Raw genomic sequence first — 22975 nt, 5'->3', positions numbered from 1 at the left:
TGCCAGTAAATTTCCGAACGATCACGTGTTGTCAGTGTCAATGTCATCTGTCAGAGCAAGTTCCAGGTTCCCAAACAACAATTTGCGGGATATTGTGCATTTCATGTATTTGTGTTATTTTATATCTTTATCACACACACAGTAAACCGTTTCATATTCGAGTTCCTTGTTGATTGTTCCTTTCGTTCACATTACTATAACAAGAAAATAAAAGAATTGACGGTTTCTTCTTGTTATCCTGAAACTTCGGTTTAATTTCTATTGCTTACTATTATCGTATAAAAATGAGTGAAGTTATTGTTTTATATGAAGGATATTCCGCAATGAGCGGTGCTGATCAGATGTCCGCTAATTGCAGTTGTACTCTAATAAAAGGGGTCAATAATATCATTGTAGATACTATGACTGCCTGGGATTCAGAAAAAATATTAACTGGTATGAGTTTGCACTATATTTGTTACTGTGTATTTGCTACAATGTAATAATTGAATCGCTAGAACTACGTTGTAGATACATCGACTGTTTGCTTACCTCCCTAGTAAAAACGGTACAGACATCAAGGTAAGTATTGTTATTTTCTGAAACTAAATATTCTAGGTCTATGTGGGCTTGTGAATAATGCTATGCAATTGTTTTTCTCTTTGTAGCTTTGGAGAAACATGATGTCCGACCTGAGAATATTAATTATGTTGTTTCCACTCATGGGCATTCTGATCACATTGGCAATAATAATCTGTTTAGAATGGCAAAACATATTGTTGGATTCAGCATTTCATTTCAAGATCAATACTTCATGCATCCCTTTGATAAAGGTATGACTTGATCTTATTTTGGGTCTGCGCAGTATTCATTTATTCTTATTAAACCAAAACTTCTTTAGTCACTGATACTGATATTATTACTAATTTTCAGGTGAAGAATTTGGCATAAATAGCAGTGTGAAGGTAATTCCTACACCTGGACACACATTGTCTGATGTCACTGTACTTGTTAAGACTAAGGAGAATGGAATTGTGGCATTGACTGGTAATTTATTTTAACCAACCATAAGTGTCTATTGACATTAAAGAAAAAAAAAATTTTTTAATATTTTTTATTTTTAGGGGATCTCTTTGAAAAGTTGGAAGATATAGAGAAGCCAAGTATTTGGTCAGAAGCTGGGAGTGAGGATCCTGTTCAGCAAATGAGGAACAGGTCTAAAGTGGCAGATCTGGCTGATTGGATTGTTCCAGGGCATGGCCCTAAATTTCAAGTGACTAAAGAAATTAGAGAATCACTACGGAAACACAAAGGGAACTGTTCATGATAACATTGTAACCTGTTTTGTTTAATTTGTATGTGTATTCTGTTGAGATCAATATACAAGGTTTGAAATAAATGTACTTATACATGTGCTTTATTAACTTTTTCATTTTCAATTACTTTGCTAGTACATCACAATTTCCCCTCAAGTTGGTAAATAAAACACAACAGGTTTATAAGTCAAATTTTAATACACATAAAGAAATTCAATTTGCTTTAAGTTTTTGAAACTAAGCAAGATTGATTTTACACAAAACAATTGTAGAAATAACACTCAGTGGTTAAAAAGTTTTTGAAAAATAGGAATCTCTGACAAAATACATATTTATCCTGACAATTTGAGATCAAATCAAATGTTTAATCAAAAAATATTTACTACATTCATAGTTATAGTTTGGCTATTTATAAGCAGTAAGTATGTCAAGCTATATTCCGTTACATATGACGCAAAATAACTATAGAAATGGTATTGTTGTTTTAGATACCAGAAAAATAATACTAAAATATGGTTTTAGAAACCACCCTCATTTCTTTTTCCACACAATGGCGCGTTCTAAAGCCATAACACAATACATAGTCAAACATGAAATTAATTAAACTAATTACCTAAACCAGTAACACAGTGTTAAACAAAACTGCCCATTTTATGGAATAACGAAGAGATTATAATTCGAATTGTTCTAAATGGAGCATATGCATGCTCAATAAGTAGGTACATAATAGTAGACTAGATTGTTTTACATTGAAAGTGTTAAATAGATATTTATATGAGCACATTATATGACGCAAGAGAAGCTAGTGTTGCCACTAAATCATTTATTGTAGAAGTATGATGAAGCTATTGCCATATTCGAGCTAAGTGTTGATAAAAATATACAGACAGTTGAAGGAAGTATGAAATTGTTACTATTCTATTGCAAAAAGAAAATTTGCATTACTTATACTAGGAGTGCTTTGTACACGACTCCCGAACCTACGTTTTACAATTATTTGCATTTCATTGCAGCCATGAATTCGTTAACTTAGCCATTTGTAATATATTTATCAGATCTTGTCTTTTATCACATTCATTTTATAAATTCAAAAGTCTGAGTGAACGAATATGGTTTAAGCACACACTGGCCATAGCAACACTGCTAAATAACATTTTAACTGTTTGCGCATGGGCAGGAAACACTTAAAAGCGCAAATGTGAATAAAACAAGTACCTACTTTTATATATGCGGGTACTTCATAAACCGCTCATTACCTAAGTGTACTAGAAACAGTTAAAACGTTGCGCAGAAAAATTACAAAATGTTATATTCGTACAAAATTGTTGCACATTCGTCTTTTATATCTAAATCAAAACATGTGTACTTGTACATTTTAGAGTGAATGTAGAGCCGACTGTCATTTCGCAGAAAAATAATAGGCACTTTTACACATATTAAAGTATAACATTATAAAAAGTTTGTAATTTCTAATAGGCATACCTAATAATATGACCGCTTATACGTATTGTGAACAGAAGTAAACGTCAAATACCTAAATTTAATAACGATCCCTTGTCATGAAAAATGTATGCAAAAGTTATCGCCGAAATAATTTTCTGCGAAACGTAGCAAGTACGTTACGGTAGTCGACTAAACATGAATCGCCGAAAAATATGTTTACTGTACTGTCTACTGTACAGTATGTTTTAGATGTTACTTCCGGTAATACCTTCTACAGAAATTCTTGTGTCCACCAGTCCAGGCCATAATTGCTGCGTGCAATAATTAAAACGGAATTTCCTATTAATCATAAAGTTTTGTATATGCTATTAGAGCAAATTTCATATCACAGCCGAGGATCACTAACGCTACAAAGCTCAAACATGCCCATATCCATTCCGAACAGTAATCGATAGCTGCAACCAAAAAAAGGAAATATATGAAATATTAAACGGATATGTATACATAATAATGTCAAATAAAAAAATATGGTATACATAAATAGCATAAAATTAGCTTCCACATTTTATATTTTTATAATCACGAAACCTTGAATTTATAAGTCCAATTTGCAGGACTTGGGCTTATAGTGTTCCGTACCTTTACCAAAACGGTTTTTGATTATTTTAACTATGTAGTCCAATATTCATGAAATATAGGAATTATGGTAGATCAATATTGGTCCGGAACACTAGTATTTAACACGGGCAATAAAACTGAACATGCCAATAAAAATGTAGCACAGCACGTAGGTAGATAAGCTACATAAAATAAAATATAGTAGAGATATAATACGTATATATTCATACAAGGTTAGATTACCTGTGGGTCAATGCTCGTAGGAACGGGGTGTTGTTCATCGATGCACAGATCCGAGTCTGAATCCGTCCTTCGAAGCGTGTTATCCTGTGGACAGAGTTCATACTACTTGAATATTACTTCTTGACTTTCGCTTTGTTGAAATTAAAAGTAAATTCGGTCGCGGCTTAGTTTGTATTCTTGTACAGGTATGGTTTTGTACATCATAATTTTATTTTAGCTATAATTCCAAACAATTAACTGTTAAGAATGCGAAAATGCGTATATTGGGTATTTGTACATTTCGACATTCGTTTACTTAACATGCTTCCTGTATGGACTGTATGGAGCAACATTGAGCGGAGATATTGTTAACCAGATAAGAGTTAGAGTCTATATAAACTATTGTTGGTTTTCTATGCTCTATAATAGCTTATAAAAGATTACTTAGTATTCATTATTTACACTATTATTTTGACTTCTAAAATAAAACAAATCTTACAGCTTGCGTATATTGGTGGGTAGTGGTGAGCACCCTCGCGATCGGCCTCATGAAGCCGGGCAGCGTCTCAGTGAGGGGCGGCCGTGCGTGCGTGAGCAACGGCTTCAGCAGTTTAGAGTCAACCGCGCCCCATAGACGAGCGAGACGGGCTTTCTGACCACTGCCGCCATCGCCGCGGTCGCGTGGCGTGTCCTGATCACCAAGAATCGATTAAAATATATAATAAATAAGAGTAAGTTTAATATTTTAGAAAAAAGTAAACTAAACAATACTTTGTTGAGAATTAAATAAAAGATAATGTATGTGGCCAGACCTCAATCTGTGTCTAGTTGTTTCAAATAATAGTTCATCAATGTTTTGACTTGATGACTGCTTAGGCCAATATCTTACTATTAAATAAAAATAATATTTATAATAATTATTAAAGCCAATTAGAAAATAAAACTATATACTATAGTTTAAATCACACTTGTATTAGGTAAAATCAAAACTGGGTGTAATGTAGGATTTTGTGGAGTCCAGTGTTAGAGATCACACAGTTATAAACTTTGATTAGGTATTTGCTTATTATCACAGCAGCACTTTAAAAAATGGCATTTAATTAAAATAGTAATAAATGTAGGATTAATAGGACCAGCTTACCATAATAGCAATAAGTTTAATTTGTAGCTGCAAAGATTTAAATTATTAGGTATCTTTTTATATAACAAGTGATCCTATTCATCCAAAACACAGTCATATCACACAAATATATTTACATGCACCAAATACATGCATGTGCTTATTATATTATATGCATTATATTAAATTTTAAATTAGATTCATGCATGTGAGTGGTAAGTAAATTATTATAATAAATAACGTGTCTAAATAATAATAATATAATTAAAATTATTTACATACTTCGATACCGTTTAGTTCCCAAGGCATAACCACTTCTTTCGCTCCATTAGCCCACTTAACTACCATGCGGCCTCTCTAGATATTAAAAGAAAACCAAACAAAGCAGTAAAGTAAAAGTAAATAATCATGCACGACACAACACTACATATTATAGTATTTATTTGTCTGTAATATTCATAAAAGTCTTCATAATTCGTGTATTAAAAAGTGTATCTAATCATTTCAAGAGCGAAATTGCAAAGTGGATTTCAAACTGTTAATATAGAAGTACATGTTTTATCGTATAATAAAAATATAATTATTATATTTTGTTAAACATGTAATGACTGTGCTAATTAGTATAATTTTGTTAGAAAACATTGTGTTACAATAATGTTAGTGTACGATTTATTAGTAAGACTCGTGCAAGATATCGAATGCGTGCATTTATTTATTAGTCTTACTGCCGCTCTGTCGCAACTGGCCGGTTGCGTTGAGTCCATGTTACGGAGGCCGAAACCTATGTCAGCGGGCTGAACAACAAATACATGTGTCATTACGTGAACATATCACGCAAAGGCCAGGACAATAGAGCCTTCGTATTTCATAGGACTGTCTAAAGAGGATTTACCATGAAAGTACGCAATACCATTCAATTTCTATTATAATTTTCACTCTAACAAAAGTGATAGAAAAAAAATATTACACAATTTCAGAGTACACCTCTATCTATCTTTACATATTAATAAAAACACAAGTAATTTATACAAACAGGTATCCATTATAACATTTATCAACTGATGTATGAATCTGAAGTTATAAACCTTCTCCAAACATCTGAGTATGTAGTGTTATCATGTGCCGTGGAAATTGAAGAAGATTTATGTTAGATGATAGAAAGCATTATGGTATATGAACGTCCAAAGCTCCATATATGTGTGCAAACATAGCGCTATGTGTACGTACCGGTTGACCGAAGTCCGTAGCCTGGTAGAGCTGCCAGAATAATGTCTTATTAATTACATGCGCTAACGCCCGCACCACACGCTCCTAACGTGCCTTATGTACCTAAGGACGAATGATTTCGTGCTCTTTGCCCACGACTTCTCCTACAGTGCAAGGTTGATAGTCGTCCGTATTGTCTTTGTACAAGATTATGACCGTTTCGAGTGTGAGAAAAACTGCATGCTTAAGGTGAAATGTTAAGGTCACTTCAGTGTCGTATTTACAATTTAAAACCCAGAATGTGTAAAACGGAGATTGTCTAGCTGTATTTTTTGTTCGCTGAGTGCTTGTGAAGGTAACAAATTATTTTAGTCTCCGTTTTTGTCTAATTTTAGTCACAATATGGACCGAAAAATAATTGTCACTGCGATGAGGCTTATAGTATACGTCACTAACGTACACGAATATATACGTATTCGTTCGTTACTCAGGCTAATAAACTATCCTACATTCCATAATAGCTTTTCGTGCATTCATTCGCAGGTATATCTGACAAAATCTTTTTATGAGACTAAAATAACTTTAGTGTAGTAAGGTGACACTATTGAGAGTAAACTGTGTACTTGTGACCATAGAGTGTCAGTTAAAAGTGCTTTTTATTGGTTCACCATCATCAAGTATTATTATACAAGGTCAAGAGGGAAATAAATCATATGTTAGGGTACAGGGATATTAGGCACACAGAAAGCAGCAAGTGGATTTAGGACAAGTACAAAAGAAAGCGTCACGAAAATAATTGTACACTACGAGTTGTTAATAAGCCGTAGGCGGTGGTACTAATTTCAACTAGAAACTTTGGATATTTCAAATCTAAGGCACGGTTTCATTGAGACAAGTTCTGGTTAACCTATCTGATAGATAAAATGACAAATATTGAATAAAAGATCTGTCAAAATTCTGCCGATGGGCTAACCAGTACTTATCTAAAGTAAATGAAACAAGTCGCAATGCTTTGTCACTACGAAATTTTGAAAAATAAACAGACTACAAATTTTGAACAAAAATCACAAACACAAATGGGCCAAATGTTTGAAAAGCATTTCTGTCAATCGATTGAAAGTGAATGATCTTGTCTACTTCTAGTAGAAAAAAGTGTAAAATTGGCACTACACTAACGTTTTAATTTTAATATATCTATGCAAACAAAGGTAAAAACTTGAGAGTGCTTGTAAAATGTATATAACTTACACTTCTGACATCCCTGTATGGTAAAGCGTCGTTCTCGTCGTTACCTCCTTCTCTGTAAACATAAACATATTATATTTTAACAATGATTACGAATACGATACGATTTGGATATTTATCTGGAACGGGTGGCACGAAATGGCTGAGGATAGAGACTGTTGTAGGAGTTTCAGGGAGACTTTTGCCCGACAATAGGACAGTATAGGTTAAAAAAAACGGAGTGATAAATCTCTTTCGTAAATTTAACCTACACTATTAAATGTGTGGTCAATATCCTGTGATAATATCTTAAGCTATTTATTGTGCAGATTTAGCATTCCCGATAGCTTTGTTGTACCTAGAGCATGAAATACAACTAATCACGTTGTTATAATCTGTCAATCAATCAACCGATATCAAACATGTGAGTCTGATAATATCCTTATTTTGACAAATTAATTAGGATTTTTACGAAATACTCAGCATATATTTTTTTTTTTTTTTTTTTTAAAAAGACAACTCTCGCACTAAGAATTGCTCTTGTGTCGCGGGGACTTTTACAAACATACAAACAACGGACACAAAGCACAACCAGACCCGAAACAATTATTTGTGGGTCGCACAAATAATTGTCCCGTGTGGGAATCGAACCCACGACCTCCCGACGCAATGGTTGCGGCGTGGTGACCTAAACCACTGCGCCACGGAGTGGTTATTATGATGATATATACCCATATCGTTGGTACCAAAGGAATTACATGTAAAATCTGAATAATGAGACAGAATTATTCAATTTGAATTGATCTTAATCTTAGATTATTATCAAAACTGATGTTTTTATTGGTGATTTATGTCGGCTTGGACAAATTAGAATTTCTACAAATCTATTTCTTTTACAGTCCTCTTTTCTTCCAAGAGTTAAGTGCAGACATCTCATCATATATTACTATTTCGCGGTTGATCTCATTCAATTCAGCCCTGACTGGTTTGTCATAAAAACAAAGATCCATATTAATAGCCCTTCCAAAATCTAAAATAGGTTCTTGATACAGTCAATTAAAACGTTTAGGTACTTTTGATTCGACATTAACAACAAAAACCAAAAACATATTTTTAACGTAAATATTACAAGTTATACGTACCCGGTTGGTATACGTAAGTATGCGAGCGCGTGGGTAGCCGCTCCGCCCTGTAGGACGACAGTCGCGATGACAATCATTGACGTGGTCGTCAACATAGCCTGACGAGCTTCGGACACCGTGTTACGTATAGCTAGAGCGAAGGACATTGCTCCACGAAGACCTGTGTCATAAAAAGAAAAATACATTTATATAAAAAGGTAGTGTATTTTTTGTTTCAAGTTTTAATCAAAAAAATATCAGCAAATAATGTATTTCGTGTTAATTGCATTTGTGTATTTCAGTCATATAACATAAACCCGGAAAATTAGATGACGGCGACTAAAATTATCGTTTATGTATAACAATAACTGTTTCAAATAATAATATTTTGTCCAGTTACTCTCAAAAGTGATCGATCGTTTTTTGATCTCAGTATTCTGAATTTTGTAGTAAATTACCTGAGAAGAACAGCATGTGCTGGAAATTCATTGGTATCGGCGGTTTGCGTCCCAGATTGAGGAGGAACGATAGTGGGTAAATGTTCACAGCGCGGCCCAATGTTGAAGTTACCTAGTAAATGGCTAAGGAATATCATCTTATTACTCAGTATTAAAATCTATAAGTACTTGAGGTGCTCATAGTTAGTTGTGGTCACCGGTCAAGCATACCTAACCGCGGACATTAAATGGATGGGTGGCCGCTAAGTTGTATTTGGGCTGAGCGTGTCCGTGTTTCAGAGGGCACGTTAAATGTCTGTCCCCGGTTGTTATCTCCACAGTCGTTATTCTATGACAAAGACTTTTCGGGCAGCTCCGATAACTTTGACACTGCATTGAATACTAACCATACGACAGATAATATTACTGATTACGAATATAACCTTAACACAGATACCTAGAAATATTATTTCTAATACACACAATAACATCAATACAAATTGTTATAAGTTATAGTTATATAAGTTTAGTTTAACTCAATCTATTAAGGAAACCTTTTAAGTTTAATATTATGTAGTTGATTAGGAAAACCGCAATCATAAAGGCCTTTACATAATTACAAGGATAAATCTAATATGTACTAATAACACGTCTAGACCTCATGTTACAAACTAATGTTCAACGTTTAGAGAAAGCATTTACACATACTAGGAAGGTAAAGCTATTTATCAGTTTTAAACATGTTTTTGTTTATTGCTTTTAATGGCTGATGTAAACTACAATTACTATGCGATAGCAAAATGTACATGTCCGGTATCTTAGTAAATCAATCTATTTCAGGTAAACGCAAACAGGTATCTTTACCTATCCAATGGAGTTAGGTCGTAGCAATATTTTTAGTAGGTTCTAGCAATATTTTAGAATTACACTAAAGTAATGGATATTATCTACTATCGTTTCTATAGTTTCTTTCGCTATAAAACTATTATTGCTAGGCCATTATTTCTTAACCGTAACCATCGTCGCATGTTGTTTTTGCAATAAATATCACAGTAATAGTAAATGTACGTACATCTTACGTGCACGTACACTAATCTTACGTATAAGTCTTCTTCTTATCGTATGGTTAGTGGTCCACCTAGTGTCAAAGTTGTTCAAGCCGCCCGAAGGCTTTTGACGTGGCTTAACGACTGTTGTCTTAATTGACAACAACCGGGACCGACTTTTTACGTGCCCTCCGGTCACCCATCTATGGAATGACCGCGCCAAGGTTTGCTTAACCCACAGATCGTTTACCAACCGGTGAGCGCAACTGGCTACGGACGTATAAGTAAAATGTAAATATAATGTTGTAAAAGGATACAAATCCAGCAATGATGAACCACGGATCAAAGTGGTGTTTCGGGAAGGTGAACATAGAGACGCCGATGTAGGTAAAGATGAAGTTTTCAGCCAAGAAGTTGAGTAGTTCGAACAGCTGCTTGGTCCGGTTGCGGGAGTCCGACGACAGGTTGTTGTATGTGTAATGAGCTTGGCAAATACCGCAGAATAGTACCGCTACTACGCCTGTAAATATAGATGTTGAGTTAATAAAACATTAGGAAAATTAAGAAAATGCTTTACTATGGAACAATATGTAGGTTCGTAAAAAGTTGTAATGAAATTGAACTCTAACAAAACAAAACAAAAATGTTATTATCTAAATTATCTGAAAGAGTCCGACTGCTAATTACGAGGTCCCGGGTTCGATTCTGCCTACACCTTCGGGTATTAAACGCGTGATATGAAGTATGTGTCTAATAGAATAAACTTAATTATTTTAAGAATTAAACCTATCGAAGTGAACATATTTTAGTGTGTTAAATGAGTTATTTATTAGTTATTTTACAAGAATATTTAGTTTAAAAGTGTACAGTTCTCTATCATAATCATATATTATTAATTATGATATGACCTTTTCATAATACTAGTATATTTCATGTCTCGACATAATTCATGTTCGCGGCCGTCTAGCCATACAGTATAATATTTATGTTTTTATCCTGACATTGTTGTTATTGTTGTTTTTCCTATTATACCTACTGTCATCATACAGTACTGTAATTGTTGTTAAATTGACCGCAATGGAAGCGATATTTATCGGTTAAAATATTAAATCATTATAGTTATAGTTACAATGTTGCTTAAATAATTATAGGAACATTATTCGGACTACTGTTCGAAAGGTAACAGAGAGTAGGCTGGATGTCTTACAAAAAAGACTGTACTGACTAATAACATTCGAAATTAAGAACCTCAGTATAATATAAGTGACTTTTCTTATCATAAATCTAATCAAAAATAATAAATATAAATAAAAACAAATTACCTGTAAGTTCGCAGACTTCAGCGATAAGGAAGGCGGCGTATGACATAAGCACGAAGAGAGCAGACTCCAGCAGCGGCCATTCTCGCACGTGAGTGAACTTAGTCATGTGCGGGGAGGTTAAGGATTTTATTACATACTCATATTATGTCACAACTTTAACTGTACCAGTAGGAGGATATAGAACTGTTAATATCATGTTTTTGCTTTGAAATGTGAGTTTACGGTTGAATTTGATGTCATAGTTAAAACGTGCGGATTGTAACTGTTATCTTTGCAATACTTTAATCTATCTATGTTAGTTTATCTCTATCTCAAGATAAATTATTGGAACGAGTTAAACAAGTCGTAGTTTTTTAAAGATTTATCTACTCAAAATCGACAGATTTCGTGATTAAGCATAATCAAAGCTTTAGCTATTATCAAAACAGTAGTCTATTAACCTCCGGTGAAAGTCACGTAAAAAAATTAAATGCTAAATGTACTCAGAAACCGGGCAAAGATCAGGTAAAAGTTTTTATGGATAAAATATAGATGTATTATTGTCAGATCTTTGATACAGCTTTACGCATCAAAAAAAGTATAGCTGTCGGTACTTAATTAAGGGTTAAACATAAGTTGGTAAATGCCATCCTTTCCCATTATCAATTTCTCGCGACATCTCGCCGTTCATTTGTTATTAGATTAACGATTTGTTGTATGTTCTATTTATATTGACTTTACGTCTCATTCCGTATTGATTCTAGTGCAGAGTACACGCGTGGGATGCGTCATTACACATTAGTGCAGTCATTGCTGCAATAGGTATTTTATATGTTTCTGCGAACTATATAACATTAATAATCTTATTTTATTTCTTTTTTTAAAGATACCGACTAAGAATTGCGACTTTTAAACAAACATACAAACAATGGACACAAAGTACAAACAGACCTGAAACAATTATTTGTAGATCTCACAAATAATATAATAATTGTTCCGTGTGGGAATCGAATCCACGAACTCCCGATGCAAAGGTAGCGGGAAATCAGGTTTAGTTTTTTTTGCAACATTACTGAGCAATGGTACAAACATTTCGAAGAATGCCTGTGTATTTCCAAAAATAGTATCTCAATACAAGGCATTATGTTTTAATAGGTACCTATCTACATTTTACGAAATGCTTTTGACAATACGTTTGTCACTTCGAAAACAAAACAACTTAAAAACAATAGTCGGACATTCGAATAATTGCAGACGTAACATTTTGTTCAAGTTGAAAACCATTAGGTAATATTGGAGTAAGCACTATCGTCAAATATTGCTCGTCAACAAATGTAATAAACTACTATAAAACGAGTATTATTCGCACGCAACACTCAAAGTAGGTACCTATGTAATTAACTCACACGTTGCACCACTCATCTTATTTATAAAATTTCCAAGTCACAATGTTAGTTACCGTACTCCTCCGAAACGGCTTAACCGATTTCATGAAATTTTCTGAGCATGTTGAGTAGGTCTGAGAATCGGCCAACATCTATTTTTCATATCCCTAAGTGACACTTTTTTTTTTAAATTTATATGGCAAAACAGCGTTTGCCGGGTCAACTAGTTTCTATTATAAAAGGATATCAATGCGGTCAGACAGCCCATCAAAGCACCAACTAGTAGGGAAAGACTGAATATCCCGATGAAATCTCCGATAGCGCCCAGGAACGCCGTCACTTTGAAACCTCCGTCCTTCGAGTACCTTAACTCATAGTTTTGTATAGCTCTGAAACAGAACACAAAGTTTTATCAAAACGATTCGCCAAGTAGATACAGACCTTGTTTCTGTAGGAGTACGATAAGGCTTATTTGAATTTCTATTACCTAGCTATTAACATAGGCGAAATTTACTTTTTTACTACTAGTTCCTTCCGCTACGTCTAGTCTGTCTGTCGATAAACTCACCTACTACAAAAGAAATTGTGATAGAAGTTTCGCTAATTATATTTACAAGAAAGATGTTTGTCAAAAACCGATGATGTAGATACTTCAGAAAAAAAAAATGCGTTGAAGTGCAACGAACTCGGTTTGCGTATTGTCCTACGTAAGAAGATGTACTTCAGTATTCTAAGTAATCATGTCAGAGAGGGAAAACAAACGACAAGCGCCCCGTCAGTCACTTGTTTCGCCGATCAAATATACGACTTCACTTCTTTTAGATTCACGTGATATGTAAATTGAGTTGCAATGGCTTCATCTGTATTTACGATCAAGTAAAAGTGATTAAATGATTTTTCATGCCTTTCGCAATTGACGCCGGTCGTTATACTGCAGATAAAGAGATTATTACTTTCTAAAATTAAATATTTTTTAGTAATTTAGTAACATTTGTAGATTATTAAATTACTAGTTTCCGCCTGTGACTAAAGAGTCGCACAGAATATAGATTCTGTGTATCAAATTTCATTAAAATCCGTTCTGTCGTTTTTTCGTGAAAGAGTAACAAACTTACTATACATTCATACATCCATCCATAATCATAAACTTTCGCATTTATAATTTTAGTAGGAAATAGGATAATTGAGGAATAAAAATAAGGTTCTGCGTTTGGGTCTTTCCAATGATAACTTTACATAATTAGTAAACCGCAACATTCGAGCGCTTTTGAAGTAATTTAAAGTAATGTCGGGTTACGAGGGAAGGAAGAAATTACGCTGCCTAGTGGCAACGTGCCAGTTTGTTACTGGTTTGGCAAATGACGATATTACTCAGCGGGTATTCACAGTCCATGAGGATAGTGTTTAATGCCTTAAAGAATTTCTCTATCTTTAAAAAACATAAGGCGCTAATTTCGCAAAATGGAAATTTTTTGGAAGAGAGGTCACCAGGATTCTGATTTTCGTAAAAACGGGAAACGAAGTGTTTTCTAGGAACCTTTGATAGCCTGTTAAAGTATTGTAGGAACGGTAAAATATTATTATCGTCCATGGAACGATCCGAGAGGATAAGAAAAAGACAAAACAAATTTCCAATGTTTGGCAAAACAGTTTGCTATTGGCCACTCCTCCTAAAATACTCTTAGTAATATTAAATTTAGACGTCCACACTCATCTTACATTATATTTAGACTTCAATCCTCTCATCATATAAACCAGACAAATCTAGTTATAACTAGACGTATATCCTGTCTTTTTATACCCATCAGGCATCAATAACAATAACGGAGAAGTTCACACAAAGACATTCTAAACCGGAATAGGGCGGTACAATTGGTGCTATCATCAAATCATAAGAGGTTGCATAACCACGGCCCTGATTGATACGTTACACGGTTAATTCCATGTTCGTGACACAAAAAACCCGTGGAGCCAGTTTGGTTTCGATGGAAACGTTCTAAAGAATCAACAAACGTGTTAACGGAATTCAAGTTTGTTTATTTAACCAGCTTCTGTGACTTGGAAACATAACGATACCTTATCGGATTATGAAAGTACTCTCTTAGAGAATTTTAGGAATAGACTAAAGATTGCATTCGGTTTTTTTCTGTTCGATTTTTTAAGTAGGTATGTTAATTTCTGGAGAGTATAACATTTAAATTTCTTTTTATGAATGAATCTTTATGTACCTGCCGTTAACTTCAAATTAAATTGACCGTCATTAAGTGTTAAAGACCATGACCATCATCTATGAATTAATAACTAAATATATTCTAACATTTCCATTCATAAAATGTGACAGAGTTTTACACCCGTGACTCTACATATCTCAACTCACGTGTATCATATTTATTTAAGTGTGATATAAACCGTATAAATGATTGCAACACTTACCCGCTAAGTACTAAAGCCACAGCGTCATTGAGAACACTCTCGCCGAATATCATAGCGTATAAATTAACATCCACCTGAAACAATAAATATATGTACTGATGGACCACTACACAATGGAAGGCACCTTGAAATTATTAGTAAAAGTGAATCAGCAGATTTGCGACAAAACATCGTATTAAGTAGCTCTTCACAGGATCAGTTATTATATTAACTACATTACAAATAATTTGGCGATTGAAAAGTTTGGCTGTAAGTTGCTCGATAGGTCATATCGTAAGGCTCTACCACCCTTTCCAGCGATACATTGATATATTCAACAACAAATATCACAAAGGCAAGGGTCTCTTCTCGTATGAGGGAGGGGTAAGGCCTTAAGTTCGCCACGTTGCCCAAATGCGGGTTGGAGACTTTTGCATGCCCTCAGATAATAATCACAAATCATCAATGACTTTTAATTTGACATTAATTTTGTATAGAAATGTGTTTTCTGAAACAAATGTTTTCAGAGACATTAAAGTCAGTTGCGGAGTACACAATTCAATGGTGGTAATTAAGGGCAATAGTGTAAGCGGTCAATTCAGAGTTCAATTCTTAGGTCGAGTAATTAGGTTCGTTTGTTAGAATCAATTCCTGGACCGCGCGTATTAGGTTCTATTACGAAATTCTTCGTACTGAGTTTTGTTGAATTCCTTGTAGTGGTGAGATATTCGAGGAAATGTATTGTTATGATTCTCTGAGCTCACTCTTTCTTCAATGAAATTCCTTCTCAGAAAAAGTTTTGTACAGTTATAACTCATTATATGAATAAACATTATTTTTACACTGGACATAAAATAATTCGAAGAGACCCGGCTTAAAATGGTAATCTTTGTGTATAGGTCACCAATAACCATAATTATTATACCAAGTAAGTACATACATTCAACAGCCATGGCTAAAAGAATTATATCTTTTTCATCTCGGGTCATGCAAAGAATATCCTCATTCATTTGATGACGTCAATGAAAATACAGGACGATTATTTTTAGAATTCTGTTCGAATGTAATTAAATTGTTAGGCGTGCGTACTTATGCGGGTCGGTATTAATCGGGACAGTTGGTGAAATCGAGTGTAGTAGTGTATAAGTGTTTGGAAAAAGGCTACCTAAAGTAGTGCGGTACATTATTCAGGGCTGACTTTACTATGACTGACACAATAGTAAAATCTCTCGGGAGATGGTTTTTCTTTTACAACTACCGCACTAAGAATTGCTCTTATGTCGCGGGGACTTTTACAAACATACAAACAACCGACACAAAGTACAACCAGACCCGAAACAATTATTTGTGGATCGCACAAATAATTGTTCCGTGTGGGAATGAATTCCACAAACTATCGACGCACTGCTAGTGGTGTGGTGACTACCTTAACCACTGCGCCACGGAGGCCGTCAACAAACATTTTTATTGAACCATTTATAGAGGCCAAGTACCCTCTCAACTATCTCTCGGTTCGAATATGAATATTAAAATAAGAATTGGTTTATTTCGACACAGATAGCGGATGTCGCCTAGTAACAAAACATTTATATCCTAATCCCTGAGTAAAGAATTATATTGGTATCGACTGTATCATATTACTCTTTAGGAAATGCGTAGCGTAGCTTTCCTGTCTTACCCAAAGAGAATAAATTCAATATTTTGTAACAAAGGACGAATGAAATAGTGAAATAGTCCTTCAACGCTATCAGCAGTCATAACATTGTACTACGACTATAATAGCGAGTGTATTTAATACTATGACACATATGTACACAAAAAATATCTTTATTGCGATAATATCAAATAATGTACTATCACAAACCTTGTAATCGTGACTTATCCATCATAGTATTGAGTAAACATACGACTGAAACTGATTTATCAATCGTGAGTTTTATTATGCGTTAAGAACTTGTTCTATTGTTTTGTTGTTGCGTTCATTGTCCGTTAAAAGAGAATAGGCAGAGAAAGAAATTAAGATATGCTACTAGCAATAAATTTTGTTTTAAGCTATGAAATTGTTGTTGACACACATACACGCAGTGGTTATGCTTTTCATAGAAGACAGAACGTCCTCTGTTTTCAATTATGCTCTTTATTAAACCGCAGATGCAAATTCTTAATTTATTTCTTTCAACTTACAGCTTATTTTGAGCCAGCCAGGGATACTATAATCAGGCCGTTACAAACGTGCGAATTACATTCGTCTAAATCAAAATAATGTATGTGACAATGTATAAGTACCAGCGAAAGACTACGACAAAACGACATGACTTAGTTCGCACGCTTGAAATGTCCTAAGTGTAGTTAAGATTTTATTAATTAAAAAAGTTCAACTTACCTTTAGCTGCGAGAATATGGCAAGCACAGTAAGTGGATCGGTGGGAGATATAAGTGCACCGAAATACAAGGTGTCTAGGAAGGTGAAGCTGGACGCAAGAGAGGCAGGCATCAGCTGCACGCAGCCGTACATCAGAGAGCCAATGACCAACGCCGACAGTGCAGTGCCCACCATAGCGAACGTCAATATCGCTCCCAGATTACGGAAGAAATATTTCTGAAAGATTTTATTTTATTAGTAAATGTCTAAGCTACTGTAACGTGTAGTTATATTATTAAACATCATGAATTTAATATCAACGATACAGTAACGCGGAATTTTGGCCTGATCACTAGTCTTTATTTGCTATCTAAAAAATCTAAAAGTTGTATTCTGCAAATGAAAATGCTGAAGCATAGTACAACAATACTTTTCTTGTTTGACATATAACATGTGGTTTTGTAGGACTATGTAATCAAAACAGGATGTTGAAAGTACAAATTTTCCTTTGACATTAAAGAAGTAGCAATAGATGGGTTTTCCTCATAAACTTGTAAAACAGGTCTGCTAATTATGTAACAAATTCTATTAATATATTACGTTTAGAGCCTCAGAAACAAGAACTTTACAAAAGTCATGTTTAAAACAATTTAAAATCAATATGATGACAATCCATTTCTCTATTGCTAAGCAATAATAATATTTAAGCTATGGCCATAAAGTTTCACCAATTTTTATCATTCACGTCATTTTAGGTCAATGGACATTGGTTGCGATATCAATCATAAACAATTGAAAGTGCCTATTATTTCATTATGATAAAGTTACTCTTACTATAGATATAAACAGCTAATCAAACACTTACCCTCTTAAGGCAATATCCAGCGTGGAATATAATAGGTGGTAGAATTATATTAAAAAATATCTCAGGATCAAATGTGGCCTTCAAGTCTATCTCATTCTGTTCCACATTTACTATTTCACCTCTAAAGCTATATGCATAAGTTTTATTTGGCACTGGTGCTTCTGTGTAGAGGAAAAAACATAATTATATTTAATGAGTAGCTAGTCAACTAATGATGGTATCCTTGAGTATGACTGCAAGTATGTATGTATCATACATACATAAAAACACGTCTGATAAACCCTAAGTTGTAAGCAGAGATTTATAAAATACATTGATGTTTTGCCATTAAAAGTTTCAGTCTAATGTAATAGGAGCAAGCCTGTTGCCATAAACCAGGCATGGTACAAAACTCTGGGCTACTATTAAGAATAACCTAATGTTAATTCGACAAAACCAAGCATTTTTTTACAACTCGGGAATTTGATTCACAAGTTCCAGAAAATCAAATTCAAGGTCTCAAAATCAGTAGTAGAATACACTACCACCTAAAGCACAGGGGCAGTCTAAATAACTATCAGAGTTCATAATTTAAATACTCTGAAAAGCCATGTGATTTTATAAAAACACCATCAACTTAATTAACATCAGTGATAAAGAATCAATTGATTGTGGTTAAGCAGTTTGTTACACAAAGTTATGCAACTAATAACTAAAAACATATGGTAAACAAGTTTAGCTTGGTCAATGAAATCATTATAACATGGAGTTGATTGTGCTATTAAATATAAATAATGCATGCACAAGGTTAAGCCCACAGAGTTTAATATAAAAAAAGTATAACAAAAACTCTTTCATGGTCTCTGTATGTTGTACAGCTTTATGAATATCAAGTATAGGCCCAATATTATATTATAGTATTAGTCTATTTAGATCAGCCCCTATGTGGGGGCAATACCGTTTTTGTAGTAGCATTTACAGTGACAAATTAATAATAAATAACAAAAAGGGAATGATTGGAACAACTATTACGTAAAAGGGAGAACCGGATTTTTTTTCTTCTAATGGGCAGTCCTTATAGGTCCAGATAGGGTACCTATGATTTAGATTTAGGGATAATAACTGAATAAAGTTCCCAGTTATGTAACTGCAAAAAAGTATGTACTTTTAGGAAACTAAACAGTTATTATGGTGTATATGTTAACTCTGTTATAAATTATTCATTTATAAATGCATACTAAAACCAATTTGTAATCTTCCTTGTTCTTATCTCATCATAATATAGTTTGACATTTACCTATATAGAAATTATTATGTGCATGTATAAATTATAATAATGTACCATTCTGAAGGAAGGATTATAAATAGATTTTTGCTATTTTTTTTGTTCACATGTTATGTAAGCAAACTAACAGCTGATGATAGATGTGTTTTTGTTTTTAAATGTTGCATTCAAACAATTGTTTCACTTCATTCCCTTAGTTAAGTAAAGCACAGTTCTCATGATACATCCTGTTTAGTTGGCTGGATTTATGTAACAGGCTTGGTATATGGCAATTAGGATCTCCCACTACACTTAGGACTAACAGTTTGAGAAGTGAAAAGGGTTTATCATATACACCTCTGCTTAAACTTTTTAATTCAAATGAAGATAGAAAAGCAATAATGCAAGAACAATAAGTATCTTACCTCCAGAAGAGACCTGTAGTTTATCAGGGAAGTGCAAGCGTAGCATGTCCGGTGGTACGGATAGATTGTACTTGGTTTCAGGTGCAGCTTGCACGTTGATGTACGTAACTTGGTTTGTACTCCCCGCATAGCGAATTATTGCTCCTACTATGAGACCTGATGATACAAAATATTTGGTATCAAGAGAAGAAAAAAAGTAAGGGAATATTTTGTGTCATGAAACAATAGATTGAAATTATACTACGGATAGTACAGTTGCTCAGTCAGTGGGTAGTTACAGTATGACAAAGTGATATAGCGCACCAGGGTCCTCAAGCTCAGGGAGACTCCGGACTTTGATCAATAAACTATTTTTTTTTATTATGTTCTGAGGTTCAGGTTAAGAGGGCCCTTGTTTAGTTTTATTGCACCAGAGCCCCTAACTACACCACTATGTTCAGTAGCACATTTGTCAGTTTTATTACAGAGAAATTGTTAGATAGTAGTACAAATGCCTGAGTCAGTCCAATGCTTGTTCACATTAACATTGTTATGTAAACAATACACTTGAAACCACATCCAGTAAACTGATTGTTTTGTCTTTTGTTTTCAACATTCTTCATCATAAATTGTTCTTTTTACACAAGGTTAGCAGTTAGAAATGAATGTCTTTATTATTCTGATGACATTTATCAAGTTGATAATATCCACTGATAAGATTCATTTCAGTTAATTGGCGTTACTAATTTAAATTTTAAATGTTCTTTATAATTCCACCTTGTAACACAGCAGCTGATAAAGCATCTTTTAATTTTTCTTACAAATATACAAATGGTAATACAATAAGTACACAAACATTCTAATTTCCGAGCAGGTAGATATAATAGCAAAGAATTTACGTCAAGGTCTCTTGAGCATCATATTGTTAAATGATCACATGACTACAGGTAATTCACTGTACTTAATAGCTTTTCAAAGTTGTAAAAAATATTACCATAGATGACAGCGAGCCCTGTTTCGTGAAGCCAGCTTACACGACGATGTTTAAATACCCATATAGTAAGCACAGTCAGAGTAAGTAGACAGGTGTATATTAAAAGATTCAAGCTATCTATTCGGTGCAAAAGGGTAGCTTTTGCGTCCAGCGCAATATCTGTCCCCGAAGCGCGACATACCACCACAAAATATAAAAGAAAAGACGCGAAAGTGTAGATATTCATGATTTTCTTATTACACGAACTATAACGTCGTCACATCCCAAATATGCACATAAACTAGCACAACACACACTGAGAAATCAGATCTTTTGCTAGAGTCAGCGATTGGCAAACACGAAATTTGATACGTTAATAAAACCTAATTATTTTACGCTCTGGAAAAATAGTCAATACATCTCAACACACGAACAAAACGTACAGACAATCGAATGAATGAGAAGATTTTAGAAATAGCAGCTGTCAAATAGTTGTCAATACATACGTTCCAAGTAACATTCTTTCTTATTTTTAGCATTTTAATCTACTTCCTATTTTGATAGTGGGCTACTTTGATGCATCTAATAAAAATAAATATTTCAAAATATTACACTGTTTTAATAATATAAAAAAGAATAAATAAAAATGTTGTACTTTTTATTTATTGTCATTGTGGCATAGTCATTATTTTTCTAATAAGTCAAGTAGATTTAATTACTACATTCCTGCAGAACATTAAGGTCTCATCCACCAACAAAGAAATCACTTCACGCAATTAATACTTGAGAAAAATCACAATACATGACGTGATGTGGTGTCCAACAAAGCAATATAATAAAAAAAATAAAAAATCCTATATAATGCTAAAAATCCCTACTTTCGTGAGACATGAAACTAGTTACGGATCGTATCGTATTGGTGCGATTGCAGCGAGACATTTTGGCGGTAAATATAAATTATTATAAAGAGAAGTCTGTTAATTTCTATTAGTTTGAGAAATATTGTAATAAAGATATTTAAATAGAGCATATACTTTTATGTTATTTATGTGATATAGAACGTTTTGTAAAAAAAATATCACTAATGTAATAAAAATAATGCGAACATTTTGAGACAAATTGATAGAATGTCTTGCCTTGACTGAAAAAGTTTGTTCTGCAGTTAATCAATATAAAAAAGGATACAAGAATAAAAAAAAGGTAAGTATGTATTTTAAGACAAAATAAATGCTATTTAGCTGTAACTGCATCACTTCATTATAAAAAATATCCCACAATGTAATTTCTTTTAAATTCGACGTAGGTAACTACATGGTGATAAGATAAAATAAAAATTATTTTATTCTACCTTGGTTTATGCCTTAGATGAGATTTGAGAATGTTCGTATAGTTCTAAAACTCGATATAGGTACCTATATGATAACAAAATTTGAAATGTAGAGTATTGGTGACTCGCAGACTTATGCAGTAAACGAAGGCCTGATTTAATTGACCTACTTACTTTATTTTTACGTGCTTATAATTATTTATTTTATTACATATAAAATTATTAACTGTAGTAGAAATAAATCGTACAAGCCTAGGCTACTATTAATAAGTTGAATAAAGTTGACAGGGTATTATGAAGTTTGCTAAGGTTAGGTTGAAATTAGCTTCAGTATGTGAGGTGAACGATCAAGAAAAAATACATATTTATAAAACAACAACATTCTTTTATGTGTCCTAGTGTCTATATCGAACCAATTAGGTATCCGGAACTCACGTTTATTACATGGTTACGATACGACGTAAAAGGAACGTGTTTATAAATATTAAACCGTTATCGTTAAGGACATAAAACCGTAAATGTGTGCAACGACGAGGCGATCACTGATCGGTAACAAAATTATGTTTTCGGTATTTTTTAATCTAAGTAGTTTAACTTTCCAACTTTGCTGGTCTGGCCTGCTTTGTGCCAATGCCAATGCCAAATATTAGGTAACAATACGTATTTTCAGGTTGAGGGGGTTGATGTGTAATGAAAATAAAAAATACAAAAATAAAACAGCATTAGGCCCAGTTTTACCACTTCTAAATATCTGGCAAATAGGCTATCTGACAATTAAATATAACCTGTGCAACTTAGTCTATCATTGCAATAAGAAATACTAATATTTCTTAACTTTAATGTAGAAAATAAATTAAAAATCTTATGAAACAGTAGGATGAGGTAATTTGTTGACGTGTTTAAAAACAAGGCCTCTAAGGTATAATGATTAATGATTACAAAAATCGGAAGCTAATCCCTAATTCAATTAT

At 33.6% G+C, this 22975-nt stretch overlaps 2 protein-coding genes across 8 annotated transcripts; one reads left to right on the top strand and one right to left on the bottom strand.

Moving 5' to 3' along the window:
* Positions 1-133: 133 nt before the first annotated feature.
* On the top strand, positions 134-1399 carry LOC142973216 (metallo-beta-lactamase domain-containing protein 1). Its single transcript, XM_076114853.1, has 4 exons — positions 134-435; positions 648-812; positions 913-1026; positions 1104-1399. Exons 1-4 carry the CDS (start codon positions 285-287, stop codon positions 1304-1306), a joined length of 633 nt encoding a protein of 210 aa, XP_075970968.1. The 5' UTR covers positions 134-284; the 3' UTR covers positions 1307-1399.
* A 75-nt stretch (positions 1400-1474) lies between these two features.
* On the bottom strand, positions 1475-21139 carry Nhe3 (Na[+]/H[+] hydrogen exchanger 3). 7 transcript variants are annotated; one of them, XM_076114796.1, is made up of 16 exons: positions 20699-21139; positions 19726-19881; positions 18058-18218; positions 17214-17429; positions 14852-14925; positions 12661-12807; positions 11055-11155; positions 10050-10252; positions 8708-8819; positions 8271-8430; positions 7153-7204; positions 5926-5955; positions 5424-5492; positions 4078-4269; positions 3600-3683; positions 1475-3049 (listed from the first exon to the last, which is right to left on the bottom strand). In XM_076114796.1, the coding sequence occupies exons 1-16, from the start codon at positions 20922-20924 to the stop codon at positions 2984-2986; spliced, it is 2049 nt and encodes a 682-aa protein (XP_075970911.1). In that variant the 5' UTR covers positions 20925-21139; the 3' UTR covers positions 1475-2983. The 7 variants fall into 7 exon arrangements, with proteins under 7 accessions (XP_075970911.1, XP_075970919.1, XP_075970904.1 ...); XM_076114804.1 differs by lacking the exon at positions 5424-5492 and adding an exon at positions 4981-5055 and having other exon boundaries at positions 1475-3193; XM_076114789.1 differs by lacking the exon at positions 5424-5492 and adding an exon at positions 4981-5055.
* Positions 21140-22975: the final 1836 nt, after the last annotated feature.

The sequence above is a fragment of the Anticarsia gemmatalis genome, chromosome 1 (assembly GCF_050436995.1).
Source record: "Anticarsia gemmatalis isolate Benzon Research Colony breed Stoneville strain chromosome 1, ilAntGemm2 primary, whole genome shotgun sequence".
Taxonomy (NCBI): domain Eukaryota; kingdom Metazoa; phylum Arthropoda; class Insecta; order Lepidoptera; family Erebidae; genus Anticarsia; species Anticarsia gemmatalis.
This window is presented reverse-complemented; position numbering and strand designations above follow the sequence as displayed.